The 14,556-nt window shown below is 39.0% G+C and overlaps 1 protein-coding gene across 3 annotated transcripts in view; it reads left to right on the top strand.

Annotated features, from left to right (window-relative positions):
- The window catches only part of LOC145516678 (uncharacterized), a 744,489-nt gene that overhangs the window by 124,759 nt on the left and 605,174 nt on the right, over positions 1–14,556 (top strand). The window contains exons 5-6 of one of the 3 annotated variants that reach the window (XR_014061653.1): positions 325–421; positions 12,481–12,682. The exons of 1 other annotated variant lie outside the window; for it this stretch is intronic. Coding sequence is in view for 1 of the 2 variants with exons in the window: in XM_081518078.1 (XP_081374204.1) it covers positions 325–421 (97 nt within the window). In the remaining variant the exon portion in view is untranslated. The remainder of the gene's footprint in view (positions 1–324; positions 422–12,480; positions 12,683–14,556) is intronic. One more of the 3 variants, XM_081518078.1, reaches the window with a different exon arrangement.

Here is a 14,556-nt window from a genome sequence, read left to right as displayed (position 1 = left end):
ACCAAGCCACCTTCAGTTTTCTTTGACTTGAATTTTGTTTTTTTTCCCCAAAGTGAGAATCTCTGATGTTTAACATTGTTACACAATCTTTGCTAACTTCTATGGAAAACAAGTTTCTCTTAATATCATATTTAGATCAAATTACATGCTATATTATTGGGATCTACTTTCGTCTTTCTTCCAAAATCCATCTGCCACTAAATACTAGATAGAGTTTTCCTTGAGGAACTATGCTTTGCATACCTTCACTGTTTATTTCTCTCTTTGTCTACTTCTCCATCCCCCTTAATTCTTGTCCCAGTTAAATTGCTTCTCTTCTCACAGAGACAGAGAGACTGGAGGTATCCCTTTAAAACTATTCCTTTTTGGACTGTGGAGTGGAAGTCTGCCTGCCATCTATGGAGACATGAGGAGTTTGGTGGCAAGTATTCTCCTTCCAAATGCTATTGATTTACTCATCTTTTCCCAGTGATAGTTTAGATATTAAACTTTAGCAAAGTACCTATTCAATTAACAAATTTGGAATTAGCGATTTTGTGCAAATTAATGTGGCTTTATTATTTATAAAGGAACCACCCATTATTTTTATATATAAAACTGGAATTATATTTAACCTGAGGTGATCTGAGGTGTTTTTATCTATAGAAATGTCTTGAACAAATCAATACTTTGTACTTTAAAGACTTGAGTGAAGAAATATAAAACTAGTTCTCTTATTTAGAACAGTATCCTTTGTTCACTCAGTTTTCTGATACAGCCTCTGAGAGAAGTAAAAAAATAGCATGTTTTAATTAGCTTGGTAAAATAATATACATTTATTATTTAGGGCACAGATTAATATGAAAGTAATATGCTGATTCAATTCGTAAATTTTTAGAATATAGTCCCTTTTCCTATATGTGTCATTATTGCTTACACACCTCAAATTCCCACAATTAATGGTGAGAGTAAGGAATTAATGTAAAAAGGGGTGTGTATGAGTATACTGTGTTTATACTGAACAGGCAGTTGCAAAACAGCTTAACTTGAGACCGGTTGAGGTTTATATACATCTCCATGTGTTGTACAAGGTAAGTTTGTGTACCTAGACTTAGCATGTTCCTAAGGTTCACTTCAGTTTCACTGAGACCCTCTGGAATGAGACACTGTGATACAATCTCAGAGAGTCTTCCCAGAGTTGGCTGTTTTAGAATTTGTTTTGCTGAGGGACAGTCTATGGTCGTACTGAAGCCATCTGGGTGAGTCTTGGTCTACACGTGTGCTTATGTACAGGTACTGCTGTGCTTCTTTCATCCCCACATTTACGCAGCAGCAGGAATCAGCCTTCTCCTGGTCTGTGTAGGCAACGTGCTAGAGGTGCCAGGCATGGGGAGATGAAGAAGGCATGATTAGAGGAATAAGGGCCTTGACTGGATTAGCGATGGTGGAAATAATTAGGAGTGATTGGAATAAAGAGTTGAAGGATGAGATAGCAGAGATTAGACAGATCACAACAGTAACATTTCACTGGTAAAGGAGTTCCTTTTATATACCACGTCTGTGCAAAGCACCTAAACTCTCTTAGCCCATAACAACACTCTGCAGGTTCCATTATTATGTACATTTTACAGGGAGATTGAGTAACCACAATTACAGAGCTACCAACTGCAGGGACTGGAGTTCAAGCCCTGTGTTTAATTTCAAGGTCTAAATTCTTAACCATATGCTCTTTAAGCCAAATGCTGCCACTGTCCCTGTCTTTGGAGAAGGCGATGGCACCCCACTCCAGTACTCTTGCCTGGAAAATCCCATGGATGGAGGAGCCTGGTGGGCTGCAGTCCATGGGGTCGCGAAGAGTCGGACATGACTGAGCGACTTCACTTTCACTTTTCACTTTCATGCATTGGAGAAGGAAATGGCAACCCGCTCCAGTGTTCTTGCCTGGAGAATCCCAGGGATGGGGGAGCCTGGTGGGCTGCCATCTATGGGGTCGCACAGAGTCGGACACGACTGAAGTGACTTAGCAGCAGCAGCAGCAGCCCTCCCTGTCTTACTTTAAATCAACAGAAGAATACTACCACTTGTGTTTGTAAAAGAGATTGCACCTCTTAAAATGCTCCTCTTCATATTCGCTTCATGTATTATTTCTTAAGCAATAGGCTTATGTTTAGTCATTCAGTTGTGTCCAATTGTTGTGACCCACAGACTGTAGCCCTCCAGGCTCCTCTGTCCATGGGACTTCCCAGGCAAAAATACTGGAGTGGGTTGCCATTTCCTACTCCAGGGGAGTTTCCCAATCCATGGATCAAACCCATGTCTCCTGCATTGGCAGGTGAATTCTTTACCACTGAGCCACCAGGGAAGCCCAAACAATAGGTATCTTACTATAAAAGTGCAGAAAATTGAGATCCAAAGTACAAAGTCATATTTAGTAAAAAGTGTCAGTATAATTAGTAAATTAGTAGAAGGTGTATAAGGGGTGTAGCATGAAAGGAGAGAAAGGATAGATGGACTATAAATTCTAACTCAAGAAAACTTGTACTGACAGACGTAGCCGTGGGAATATTGCTTGATCTCACTGAGCCTTATTTCCTTAGGTATAAATGGGCATTAATGATATTGTATAGTTTATAATATTATTATCATGGGAATTAAATGAGATAATGCATGAAAAGTGCCTTGTGGAGAATAGTATCTCAATAAAAAGTGCTCTATTTTGAACATGATTAAGATGAAATGTGCCTGGCTAACTCCAGAGTTTCTCTGCTGTTTGATTCTGGTTAAGTAAATGATTGGTGATTATTGTTCATCATATTTTTCTATGGAATGCTTATATGAAAGTTGTGAGCTAACATCACAATGAGAAAGCATGAAAGAAAATAAAACAAATATTTATTGAGTAATCAAACTATCACTAATTTTTCTGTGGCAGTGATAGAATATAAATAGCATATTTTAAATTGCATTTCAAATCACAACAATAATTTGCAGTGTTTTGGAGAACATACTTCCTTCCCAAAGATGTCTGAGTGTTTTGCTAAAATGTTTTAAAAACTCACAGGGCTGAGTTCAAATTATGGCCCTCCCATCTCCCCTCATCTCCCCTCTATTGGCTATGGGGTCCTGGCAAGTCTTTTGCCTCCCTCTGCCTCTTTTGCTTCATCAGACAAAATGATAATAGCTTCAAATTGATGAAGATCGTAGTGTCAGGCATTTAGTTCACATTAATAACAACTAGCTTCCCCCTTTCCATTGACTGACAAATAATACAAAACCCACTAACAAGAAGTTTTCTTTATTCTTTCTATAAAGTAAAGGATAGTCACAAAGGCCTCAATGTCTGGGGCTCTTGTCTGTCTTATTAGTCTTGAAAAAAACCCTTACTTTCTTCAAGAGTGATGGTTCCAGCACCTTAAACATTCTGCTTAGAGGTTTTGTGATTTTTAAAACAGGAACACATTTCACAGGTGAGAAATATGTCTTATAGCTGGTAGCTCTGTGGTGCTAGGTGACATGGAAGGGCATTGCTCTCTTTCGTGCCCAAAGCAAACTTCTAGGGCCATCTTTGTGACTCAGAACAGAGGTCTGAGAGCCAGTGGCTGACTGCCAAGAAAACTGAGGCCAGAGGAGCTACATTCAGCTTCTTCCCATCCTGGCAACTGGTCGACCCGGCCCAAGCATATTGTTGGTGTTTTATTAAAAGGGTTGATTTGGGGAATGTTGTGTTTGCCATGCAGTGTCATGCCTCAAAGCCTTGGTTTCCAGACTTTATTTATAAGCCTAATTGTTGCTATGGAAATTCAATATTTAAAGAGGTAATTATTGCTGGTCTTGTTGCATGTGTCCATTTCTGATGTCCAGCTGTTAGCTCTTTAGCTCCAGTCTAGCAGATTAATTACTGCTATTGATTACTTTGAGCTTCTCTCTTCACACCTGCAGTCTGTGTAATTAGCTGGTGGCCTCCTCTGAAAATTAGGAGCAGTTTCATTCTGGCACTTTGCCATTTCCCAGCCATGTGCACTGCACTGATGAACAAAAGCAAATCTATTTTAAATAGAGATATCTGGGTAATGAACTCTTTGTGTTTTTGAACTATCCGTGGATAATTCAAATTACCCTCTGTTAGCAAATATTGTACCTCATTTGATGACTATCTGCAAAGAAAAAATTCCAAAACACTGGTTTTTATTCCCATTTCCACCTTGCAGAAATTTGCTCCTGTGTGTGGTTTTTTTTAAAAAAAAAATCAAAACAACTTTCCAGTTCTGCTGCCAAGGGTATTGGGGTGCTGGAATGGGTTTTCTAATGGAGCCCAGTGGAAGCAGCTGAAAATTCCAGGCTTCCAGGCACTAATGTTCATCCTTTCGTTAGATTCACACTCTTAGTCTGAGAGACAAATCACCATTCTTGGGAGTCCTTGTCATACACTGGGGATAAAAAATTTCCTATTAAAAATGCTTTAGACAGAGATACAAGAGGGATATTACAGGAGTCTTCAAAATTTTCTTGCCAACTTTATTTCAGTTAGTAAGATATTTTTCCTTTCTGCTTATTGGAAACCAAATCTGGCATTGCCAAATATCAATATCTAGAGTTTTGCCTCCAATGTTCTCTTATGATACTTTCTCATCTGTCATGTGATATACTGCCTAAACACTCAGGAAATACAAGTCAGTAGTAGAATTGGGAGTGGACTTCCCAAGTAATGACATGCAGTGATTACTAACATGGCCAGCTGTTCTTTTCTATGCCAACAGGGTCCCACTAATGTTCCCTTTAGCTATTTAACTTGTGTTGAGTTATTATACTAAAGGTTATTGCTTATTGTAGGAAAAAATAAAGTGCTTTCCTCCTGCCCATGGCATGCATCTGCCAGCTTTCACTGGAAGATTAAAGGGGATACGTATGTCCCAAAGCCCACCCAGCACATGGAAGGAAAAAAGTTTAGAAAGTTATCACTTGTCAGAAAGATGAAATTATCATGCCACTTATGTCAGGCACAAATGTGTTAGTTGGATCACAGCAATGTGGGAATGCTTCATCAGCTCCAATAAAGCCTCTGTGGAAGCAAAGAAGTGCAACTTGCTTCTGTCTGGGGTGTCGGGTGGAAGACGTCACCGAGCATGGGAAAGAGTAAAAAGAGTGAGGGCATTCACTCATTGACTCAACGAACCTCTGGGGCATCTAATGGGGAGGCTGAACACTGGCCCTCAGACCAGAAGGTCCCCAGCTGGAATCTCATCATTTCCACTGTTTCCAGATTAAAATTTAAATTGTGTGCTGCCATTTGGAGGCCTTCTGGGCAGGGTCTCGCAGAGTCACCAGTTATTAGGAATGCCTCCTATTATCTCAACCCTAAAAGCTATTTGAACAGCAGCCTAATGCGACTGTGATTTCCAAGGACCATTTGCTGTTATTGCAGCCCTGCTCAGATGTGAGTGGGAGCAACTAACCAAAGTTGCCTACTCATAGTACCAGAGAGGAGACTCTGAAGCACTGGAGAAATATTTTTGCTGGTCATAAGAATAAATTCACCATGAACAAACAATCTTTTGTTTCCCCAGAGCAAGGGCAAGGTCATCTCTGATTCTTACAAACAGCAACACTCTTTCCCTACCAGAGTATGAACTTTAGAAATTTGCACTAATTACAATTTCAACTCAACTAGAAATATGAAAAACACAGTTTTAAAAGGGCATAAAATGCAAAATAATAGTTATAGAAAGCATTCCATACTTAGGGATTGTATAAATGCCTTTCAAATGACAGGAATGTATGCAGACATACACATATATGTTTTAGTTCAGGTCAGTCCTCAATCATGTCCAACTCTTTGCGACCCCATGGACTGCAGCACACCAGGCCTCCCTGTCCATCACCAACTCCCGGAATTTACTCAAACTCATGTCCATCGAGTTGATGATGCCATCCAACCATCTCATCCTCTGTCGTCCCCTTCTCCTCCAGCCTTCGATCTTTCCCAGCATCAGGGTCTTTTCCAATGAGTCTTCTTCGCATCAGGTGGCCAAAGTATTGGAGTTTCAGCTTCAGCATCAGTCCTTCCAATGAATATTCAGGACTGAATTCCTTTAGGATGGATTGGTTGGAACTCCCTGCAGTCCAAGGGACTCTCAAGAGTCTTCTCTAACACCATAGTTCAAAAGCATCAATTCTTCAGTGCTCAGCTTCATTTATAGTCCAACTCTCACATCCATACATGACTGCTGGAAAAACCATAGCTTTGACTAGATGGACCTTTATTGGCAAAGTAATGTCTCTGCTTTTTAATATGTTGTCTAGGTTGGTCATAACTTTTCTTCCAAGGAGCAAGCGTCTTTTAATTTCATGGCTGCAGTCACCATTTGCGGTGATTCCGGAGCCCCCCAAAATAAAGTCTGTCACTGTTTCCACTGTTTTCCCATCTATTTGCCATGAAGTGATGGGACCGGATGCCATGATCTTAGTTTTCTGAATGTTAAGCTTTAAACCAATTTTTTCACTCTCCTCTTTCACTTTCATCAAGAGGCTCTTTAGTTCTTTTTCACTTTCTGCCATAAGGGTGGTGTCATCTGCATATCTGAGGTTATTGATATTTTTCCTGGCAATCTTGATTCTAGCTTGTGCTTCATCCAGCCCAGCATTTCTCATGATGTACTCTGCATATAAGTTAAATAAGCGGGGCGACAATATACAGCCTTGACATACTCCTTTTCCTATTTGGAACCAGTCTGTTGTTCCATGTCCACTTCTAACTGTTGCTTCCTGGCTTGCACACAGATTTCTCAAGAGGTAGGTTAGATGGTCTGGTATTCCCATCTCTTTCAGAATTTTCCACAGTTTATTGTGATCCACACAGTCAAAGGCTTTGGCATAGTCAATGAAGCAGAAGTAGATGTTTTTCTGGAACTCTCTTGCCTTTTTGATGATCCAGCAGATGTTGGCAATTTGATCTCTGGTTCCTCTGCCTTTTCTAAATCCAACTTGAACATCTGGAAGTTCACTGTTCACGTACTGTTGAAGCCTGGCTTGGAGAATTGTGAGCATTACTTTACTAGCGTGTGAGATAAGTGCAATTGTGCAGTAGTTTGAGCATTCTTTGGCATTGCCTTTCTTTGGGATTGGAATGAAAACTGACTTTTTCCAGTCCTGTGGGCACTGCTGAGTTTTCAAGATTTGCTGGCATATTGAGTGCAGCAGTTTCATAGCATCATCTTTTAGGATTTGAATTAGCTCAACTGGAATTCCATCACCTCCACTAGCTTTGTTCGTAGTGATAATTTCTAAGGCCCACTTGACTTCACATTCCAGAAATGAATGGCTCTAGGTAAATGATCATACCATCATGATTATCTGGGTCGTGAAGATCTTTTTTTATAGTTCTTTTGTGTATTCTTGCCGCCTCTTCTTAATATCTTCTGCTTCAGTTAGGTCCATACCATTTCCGTCCTTCATTGTGCCCATCTTTGCATGAAATGTTCCCTTGATGTCTCTATTTCTCTTGAAGAGATCTCTAGTCTTTCCCATTCTGTTGTTTTCCTCTATTTCTTGGCATTGATCACTAAGGAAGGCTTTTTTGTCTCTCCTAACTATTCTCTCAAATTCTGCATTCAAATGGATATATCTTTCCTTTTCTCCTTTGCCTTTCGCTTCTCTTATTTTCTCAGCTATTTGTAAGCCCTCCTCAGACAGCCATTTTACCTTTTTGCATTTCTTTTTCTTGGGGACGGTCTTGATCCCTGCCTCCTGTACAATGTCATGAACCTCTATCCATAGTTCTTCAAGCACTCTATCAGATCTAATCCCTTGAATCTATTTTTCACTTCCACTGTATAACTGTAAGGGATTTGATTTAGGTAATACCCGAATGGTCTCATGGTTTTCCCTACTGTCTTCAATTTAATTCTGAATTTGGCCATAAGGAGTTCATGATCTGAGCCACATTCTGCTCCCAGTCTTGTTTTTCTGACTGTATAGAGCTTCTCCATCATTGGCTGCAAAGAATATAATCAATCTGATTCTCATATTGACCATCTGGTGATGTCCATGTGTAGAGTCTTTTCTTGTGTTGTTGGAACAGGCTGTTTGCTATGACCAGTGTGTTCTCCTGGCAAAACTCTGTTAGCCTTTGCCCTGCTTCATTCTGTACTCCAAGGCCAAATCTGCCTGTTACTCCAGGTATTTCTTGACTTCCTACTTTTGCATTCCATATATGTTTAACCCTCTATAAATACATAGGGCTTCCCTAGTGGCTCAGTGGTAAAGAAACTGCCTGCCAATGCAGAAGATGTGAGTTCAATCGCTGGGTTGGGAAGATCCTCCAGAGAAGGAAATGGCAACCCACTCTAGTATTCTTGTCTGGGAAATCCCACAGACAGAAGGAGCCTGGCCGGCTCCGGTCCATGGGATTGCAAAAGAGTCAGACATGACTTAGCAACTAAACAACAATAATATTAATGTATATTTTTATTTTTGGATATTTTATTTATATTATTGCAAAATTCAGCATGCTTAACCTAAGAAAATCTGAGGCTGTGCCTTGTATATGTATTGTGAAGTTGAACATGTCACATACCTCTGGTAAACGGAGTTGCTTCAGCCATTAGTTTTTCAGCACCAGCAGAAGAGAAATATAAATTCTATCAAGTTAGGTTGTTTTAAACCTGATTTTTAAAACCAGTTGAATTTTATATTTGTTGTTGTGTTTAAGGTTACAAGGAGTATTTAACAATGGCTTGGTTGTACCATCATAGGGTATTTGAAAAGGCTAAGTGAAATGAGAATGAGAATTATTTAGTAAATAATAATAAAAATAGTGTAGCTGACATGTGTCAAGTGCTTATTATGTGCCTCATGTTAAGTGCTTTGAATTGTGAGTGTTAAGTTGCTTCAGTTGTGTTGACTCTGCAACCCTACAGACTGGACTGTAGCCTGCCAGGCTCCTCTGTCCCTGGGATTCTCTAGGCAAGAATAGTGGAATGGGTTGCCATGCCCTCCTCCAGGGTATCTTCTGGATGCAGGAATCAAAGCCTTGTCTCTGGCAGGTGGGTTCTTTACCACTAACATCACCTGGGAAGCCCAAGAACTTTGAATACCTCCTCTATTTTAATTCTCACAACAAACCTATATGTATTATGGATGCCACCATTCTCTGGATGATGGGGACTGAGCTGGTTGATAGCATAAATTGATGATGGTTAAGTCTAATAAGTAACTTCATTTGTCCACCAAGCCAGAATTTTAACTACTTCTGGACATTTTATTCCAGCTTTGCAACCCTGATGATGTTTTGCTCCATTTATATGGATTCTTTAGTATTTGGATTAACCAAATGAAAAGAATCTAATCAAAAACCTGGTGTCTTTGGGCCCAAGTAATATTACTTAAGCCTTAGTCTAACAGTTTGATTTTCCTTAATTTATTGTGACTTATTGCAAGTCGTTCTGCAAGATCATGTTATCTGGCCTGTGAGGAGAGAGCTCACATTAATGAAATGTGGGGTTGGAGCAGAACCAGGCATTTGTGCAATTGTTGCCTGACCTGGGTCAGGCAGGCTGCTCAGCGACTGTTTTAAGTTCTCCTGTGGGGAAGCCTTTTGGCTGGAAGAATCACAGAGTGTTATTGATTCTGTTACTAGAAATGCGGGGAAAATCTCCCTCCCCCACAACTTTGCTGTCTTGTCTTTCTTACTGTGTACAATTACTCTTGTTTCACTTGGACACCTGAAAAATTTATTTTCTAAGGAAACAATCAGAATAAGGCCTCCCTCTCTATTTATGTATAATACACACATGTAGAGTATATTTTGCTTTTCCATAAATATGTTTTATTATATATGTGTGTTTTGCTGTTGTGTGTGCGTGCATACGCACGTGTGCACACACACACACACACACAGGCACACAATTGTTCCATGCAGTATTTCTAAGACATTTTCTGGCAAGGGCTTTTGAGAGAATGAAGGGCAGAGCTTTCTCAGTGTCAGTATATGTGTAAATATCTTCAGAGTCTATGAAAGCATCTTCAGTTTTTTCTTTCAATCATGGATTATTGTTTGAAGGGGAGCTGTTTTATGATTTGTAGCAAATGTCAGATAACCTTCAAGAAATTCTCTTGTGAAAACAGAGCCAGTCAGATTTCCATGATCTTATAGTTTCCCTTTCTGTGTCTAATAATATCTCATCCTTAGCATCAACTCTTGCCCTAATGAGCTGAAACTACATTAGCAAAATCTAAGGCAGATAAATTGACTCAGACCTTGGTTTGATGATCCTATTTAAGACATTCAATTAATTCTGTTTTGCTACAAGCTAATTTATGACTTTGTATTTATTCAAAAAAATGTTGAAGATACAAAGCTGTGGGAGATAAACTAATGAATTCTTCTACCTTCCTTCATGTACTCATCATGTACTCGCTACAGTATGGGAGGAAGAGAAGGGAGAAAGACATGCTTTTGATGTTAGATATGCGGCTATTTTCTTGTCATATCAGACAGTCTTTAACTGATATAAACACATTTATATCCCTCTAGGAGATACTAATTAGTGCAGTAAATGTTGGCTTAATAATTATTGTTAAAATTTTATTTACCCAGTAAATAGTTTTTATCTCTTTTTGTTTCCTTTTCTGTCTCCCTTCTTTCCCCCACTTCTTCCTTCCAAGATGATAATTGGTTTAGCGTGGTCGTAAACTTGTGTTCTTTGTTGTGGATAATGACTGGCGGCTTGATAAAACTGTGATATGGTAACAGATACTATGATCCACTTTTCTGTGGCAAAGCTTAATAATTGATCTGTAACCTTTGAGAGAGAAGAGAAAATTCTGAGAGTTTTAAAGTAATTTACATCTCTGTGCCACACTCAGTGTGTTTTTAATGAGCTTCTCTGGATCTACAGGCAGTGAAAGTTTTTTTCTGCTGATGTGCAGGGCAACTTGTCAAGACATCCTGCAGAGAAGTGTGTTCAGAGAAGGTCAGCCAGGGAATAGAATTGTATTAGGTGATGCTGTGGTCCATAATTGACTTACTCTGTCTCTGGAAAGTGATAGAAGGTGAGGTTGAGAGGAACCTGCCCTGTCTTCATTCTCTCTCCTTCCTTTTTGCTTTATTAAAGCTGCTTTTCTTACACCTCCTTCCACTATTTCTTTTTGCATTCTTGCAGCCTAAAATTCCAATCGCCACCTGTGTTGCTTTTGATACTGAATTAAAAATATGAACTATTTCTTACAATAATCAGCTCCAAATTTCCAAGTGGCTGTTTTATAAGCCTATATTTTTTCATGTATTTCTGTCAGGGCAGGCAACAATCTTGTTCATCTCTCTAGCATGACAGCCAAGTGCTAATTGTGAGACAGGTAAACCTTGCTATGCTGCAGAAGAAAGTCAGATTCCTGGAGATTCTTTGCTGTGATTCCCTGCTGTCTCCACTCCTATACTTTGGAAGACTAAATATATCCACCGATCTCAACAGATCAATGCCCCCTTGCCCTGGTAACCTATAACTTGGAACAAAGTATGCCTCAGCCAAAGTCATAGCTTTTCTAGTATTTCTTCTTATGCCAATTGGGAAAAACAGATACCTCAAAATGGGCACATATCAGTCAATTTAAAATAAACTCTGTCTTCTTGGTATGAAGGAAAGTAATTGTATAGTATATTTATTTTGCTGCACTCGAAAAGTGTTTTTCTCTGTGTCTACTATATTATATACAATTTCATGAAACACCTGCTTTATCCTATCCAGAGAAGTCCAGAAAGTGAAATTATATAGAATAAGTTATAGAATCAATTGCCAGTAAGGTTATGTAGCTAGTGTAACAATATTGGTGGAAACTAGAGACAAATTAAGATAGTAAATATACAAAGATACTCAAGGAATTGATTTTTTCTTTTTGTAGGTAAGAAGGCTTCTAAGGCTGTTGTGTGGGGCTGTGTTTATAGACAGACTATCCAGTGTTCTTGCTGCTCTGGATTTACCTTGTATTTCTTGCATTTACCTTGCATTTCTACTAGAACTTCTAGAAAGAGAACTTCCCTCAATTGTTCAGAGGAGGACAGGACCTGAAAATATTTTCAAAGCTGTAGCTTCTCTTTTTGATTTACACAATGGGGCACAAACATGCGGATAATTTAAATCGGGATTAGGCCTTTTCCTTAGCATAATGACTGGGCTAGGCGTGCTGTGATTCATGGGGTCGCTAAGAATTGGACACGACTGAGCGACTGAACTGAACTGAACTGAGGTAACATGAATGCTAATCATATACAGTCCCTTCTTCTCAGGAGTTTGCTTTGCAAAATTTACAGAACATTTATACTTTCAATGTGGATTGTACTATGATATTCAGAAATTTTCCATGACACAAGCTTAATTCCAAGATGCCCAAGTTGAAGTCTTTAAAAAAAAAGATGAAGAATAAAATTGTAAGGAAAAGTTTTTTCCTTTTTCTTCCTTCTCACTGTGTCCTTTTCTCTCAATCCTCTTCTCACCCTTTCTTCTTTAGGAGAGAATGTTGGGTAAGGGATGAAAGTGAATAAAACTGTTAGTCACTCAGTCATGTCTGACTCTGCAACCCGATGGCCTGTTTCCCTCCAGTCTCCTCTGTCCATGGAATTCTCCAGGCAAGAATACTGGAGTGGGTAGCCATTCCCTTCTCCAGGAGATCTTCCCAACCCAGGACTGAACCCAGGTCTCCTGCATTTCAGGTAGGTTTTTTATTGTCTGAGCTACCAAGGAGGTGATTCCCTTTAATTCCTTTTATTGCATGTTTCTGTAGGTGTGAATATTTAGGAGGTACTGAAGATGGTTTCTAGGTATTGACAGAGAAGGAAATTATTTACTCCAGGAAGCCTGCATGTATTCTTAATTCATTTGCATACTGTTAAATAAATGATATATTGGTGGGACTAGGAGATTTGGAAACTCTCCATCACCTACACTAGGCTTCCCTGGTGGTGTAGTGGTAAAGAATCTGTGTGCATTGCAGGAGACACGGGTTTGATTCCTGGGTCAGGAAGATCCCCTGGAGAAGGAAATGGCAACCCATTCCAGTATTCTTGCCTGGGAAATCCCATGGACAGAAGAGCCTGGTGGGTTACAGTCCATGGAGTTGCAAAGGGTCAGACATGACTTAGCAACTAAAGAACAATAAACTACCTACGTTCCATTTTTATACTCGATTTTTTAGGTGCTTGTTTACCTAAGTTAAAGGCTTCCTTTATGTTAAACATATAGGAAAATTAGTTGGACAGAATCATGTATGAATTAAGTTATTGTCTTGTTTTAGATCCTTTTAGGAATCTAAAGAGGAATAAGTGGGACTACATGCATAACAGTTTTCAGTGGCTGAATAGTTTAATAAAAAATTAAAAATATTACATAATTATGGCTGTGATTGCGTATGCCCAGAATAAAACCCAGTCAATACTTAGGATAAGCCAAATTGATATAAGTTAGAGAAGAGATTGCTGAAACCCTGAGAAAATACTGGAATAATTGAAGGTAGATTGAAATTTATGTAAACCTTCACGTAGACTTTGGCAAACTGGCTGCTATATTTGTAATTATGACAATGTGAGACAAACATGAAAACATGACACATTGATGCCAAGTCTAACCTAAGAACCCATATAAATATTATGGAGTATAAAGAAATTATCATACACATAGTCAAATGGAATATTTCAATTTGGTTTTGAAAGTGAATTGGCTGGGATGGGGTGAGAGTGCAGTTCACTAGGTTTAAAATGTCTTAGAAACTTGAAAAATGTAAAACTGCATGTCCTGTGAGATCTAATCCTTTTACATGGGATCCATCTGAATAAATGAGCATCTTTTTTTAAGTGGGCAATACTGTGTATTCCAGCTGCAGACTAAATGATAGCTTCATTTCAAGCCTCCTGACTGCCATGGAACCATCTGGTATGTGCTCACGTGTAGGAGTAGGTGAGACTCCAGCTAACACTAAAGGCTTAAGCTCTTCTAAGTTGTGTCTTATTTACCACTTCATATCACACTTTGGTGCAGGTAGAATTACAGCTGAAGTCCAAATCTCTTACACCTATCTTTAAGCTTATTCTTTTCTGCTTTTTCACTTACATAAAGGCATTCATTTTTAGTGAAACAGTTGGAATGGAAAAAAAAAGCAGTTATATCTGAGGATATCTAAACTCTACAAAGTGGGAAAGACTTTATTTCATTCACACTTGGAGGTTTTTCTCCAATTATTGCTTTGGATCAAGGGGAGAACGGTTTGTATATGCTTCTCCCGTGTGTGCAGCTTTGAGCAATGTTCATATGTTATGTGAAATGATTATGCTAAATGTCTGTGAGAACTTGAGTCTTGCTGTGGATATATAGCAAGTCTATGGGACCCAAAAGAGAACAACAGTAGGAAGATAGGAAAGGCAAGGGATTATTTTTCAGAAATAAAGAGCTAGTATGAGATGGGCAAGTAGGGGATTAAATGAGAAATTGGGTGGTTTGAACAGATTGTGTATATATTTTCCTCTTTGAGACCTCTAAGATCTCGTCTTATACATTGCATGGGGAAAAATAATCTTTGCTTTCTTTTTAGCTT

This window comes from Giraffa tippelskirchi, chromosome 8, assembly GCF_054371585.1.
Source record: "Giraffa tippelskirchi isolate mGirTip1 chromosome 8, T2T-mGirTip1v1.2.pri, whole genome shotgun sequence".
NCBI lineage: Eukaryota > Metazoa > Chordata > Mammalia > Artiodactyla > Giraffidae > Giraffa > Giraffa tippelskirchi.
This window is presented reverse-complemented; position numbering and strand designations above follow the sequence as displayed.